The sequence below is a fragment of the Sesamum indicum genome, unplaced genomic scaffold (genome assembly GCF_000512975.1).
Source record: "Sesamum indicum cultivar Zhongzhi No. 13 unplaced genomic scaffold, S_indicum_v1.0 scaffold00209, whole genome shotgun sequence".
Lineage (NCBI taxonomy): Eukaryota > Viridiplantae > Streptophyta > Magnoliopsida > Lamiales > Pedaliaceae > Sesamum > Sesamum indicum.
The window spans coordinates 84,738-87,231 of NW_011628103.1; the positions used below are offsets into that span (position 1 = coordinate 84,738).

General features: G+C 43.4%; 1 protein-coding gene across 1 annotated transcript in view; it reads left to right on the forward strand.

Moving 5' to 3' along the window:
* Positions 1-1,374, forward strand: part of LOC105179788 — a 4,728-nt gene extending 3,354 nt beyond the window's left edge. The window contains exons 3-4 of the mRNA XM_011103420.1: positions 604-855; positions 1,342-1,374. Coding sequence (XP_011101722.1) covers positions 604-855; positions 1,342-1,374 — 285 coding nt within the window. The remainder of the gene's footprint in view (positions 1-603; positions 856-1,341) is intronic.
* The last annotated feature ends 1,120 nt before the right edge of the window (positions 1,375-2,494 follow it).

Below are 2,494 nucleotides of genomic sequence, written 5' to 3' on the forward strand. Positions count from 1 at the left end.
AGAGAATACTTAGTATTAATCTATCATGTTCACTTAGCACATGTGCGCTTTATAGACTTTGGCGTATCCCTTGGTCTGTCGAGGGAGACACCACTTGATTGTTGTACTATTCTCCTTTTTATTTAATGAAACTTACCTTTACCCAAAAAAAAAAATGTTTGTTGTGACACGTAAATTGAAGGCTCTCAACTTCAGACTACAGAGGAGAAATAAGGGGGATTTGAACTAAATGTCCAACTAGCCAAAGGTTTTCTTGATGAGGCACAATAGTTGGTGAGCTCGGATAGACAAAATGAGCTATATTTACTTCTGGAGCATTGTTGTCGAATCGTTTATGCTAAAGCGACAAAACTCGAACAAATTATGCTGCAACAGAGAGCCAAGATGCAGTGGATGAAAGACGGAGACCAATGTTCCCGGCTTTTCTTTCGTAAAGTTGCATAGAGACGAGTAATGAGAAGAATCTTACAGATCAATGATGAGAATGGTATCACACACACGGATCTTGGGGAGGTCGCCCATGAGTTTGTCTCATACTATCAGAACCTCTTAGGAGGCACCAGAAGACGGCTGTCAGTGGATATTCGTTATCTTAGACCGTAGGCAAGTCACTGTATCACTGAGGAGGAAGCTAATCAATTACTCCTTCCACTCTCGGCGGATGATGTTAAGCAAGAAGCAGTGTTTGATATTGCTGATGACAAGGCACGGGGACCTGATGGTTACTCGTCAGGGTTTTTCAAGGCGGCTTGGCCTGTGGTGGGGGAAGAAGTTACGAGGGCAGTACTAGATTTCTTTTCTACCGGAAAACTTCTGAAGCAGATCAACTCCACGATCTTGGCTCTGATCCCAAAGGTACATACTCCTATGTCGGTTAATGATTTTAGACCAATTTCATGCTGCAATGTTTTATACAAGATCATTGCGAAACTACTTGTCCAAAAAATTAGTGTGCTGCTGGACAAGATAGTTAGCCCCTGTCAGACAGCTTTTATTCCGGGAAGAAGCATTGGGGACAACATTATGTTATCCCAGGAATAATTCTCGAGATATAACCAGATGCGCCTACCCCTTAGATGCGCACTTAAAGTGGATATCAGGAAGGCCTATGATACGGTGGAGTGGGACTTCCTGTTAGCAGTTTTGCAGCTGTTCGGGTTTCCACCTACGTTTACAAGGTGGATTGAGGAGTGTGTTTCCACGACATCATTCTCGATTGGGCTCAATGGAACCTCATGGGTTCTTTACATCTGGGATTCTTGCAACAAATTGAACAGGACATCCAATTCACTTATCATTGGAAGTGTGAGAGTTCTAAGGTTTTTTAGATGGGATTTGCAGATGACCTCCTCTTATTCTGAAGAGCTGACTTAGACTCCATCAGAGTCTTCGAGGGATTGGACTGGTTTGCGGAGTTGTCGGGCCTTCGGCTGAATGTTCAATAAAGTCACTTAATCATTTCACGTTCGTCTCAAAATTTGAAAGACCAGATGTTGGAGATTTTGGGCTTTCAGGAGGGCCACCTTCCAATGAGGTATCTGGGTCTTCCCTTAATTTCGTCTAGGTTGTCCATCTCTGATTGTCAACCGCTTATCTCAAAAATTGATGCACGTATTAATGGATGGGAAGGGATTTCATTATCATATGCTGGGCGAGCACAAATCATCAAACCTGTGCTTTCAGCATTGAGTTTATACTGGGCATCTGCATTCATATTACCTAAGAAAGTCATCAATGAAATCGAGAAGAGGTTGAAGACTTTCCTATGGAAGGGTACGACATCTAGTGGTTACGCCAAGGTAGCCTGGAAAGATGTGTGTCGACCGATGGATGAGGGGGGACTTGGGTTCAAGGATATCTCCACCTTGAATCGCGCATTAATGAGCAAGAAATTATGTGATGTTATCCAGTGTGACAGGACATCCATATGGGTTCAGTGGCTCTACCAAGACCGATTACATGAAAGATCGATTTGGACTATCCGTGAACATGGAGGTTCTTGGGGATGGCGAAAAATACTCAGGCTTCGTCCTTTTCTTCGCTCTATCGTGGATTACCAGATTGGAAATGGAGACAAATTCTTTGTTTGGCAGGACCCGTGGCATCACTTGGGTCCACTTATCGAGCGATTCCCTCAAGGTCCCCGCCATCTTAGACTTGAAGAATCAGCAAAACTCAGCAGGAGAATGGCAATGGCCTACCATCACGGACTTTGAATGTTTGGAGATCACACATAACCTACCGCTAATTTTTGGAGGTGAGGATCGGGTGGTGTGGAGATGTGACGAACGGCAACCTACTACTCAAGCCCTCTACCAATTATTCCGGTAATGGTAAATTTCATTAATAAAAATATGGTACAGTACAACAATTAATTGGGTAGTCCCTCGATAGGCCAAGGGATACGCCATAGTCTATAAAGGGCCCATGTACTAATCGAACTGGAAAGATTAAGGCTCAGAATCCTCTGCCTAACATCATCAATAATATGAGA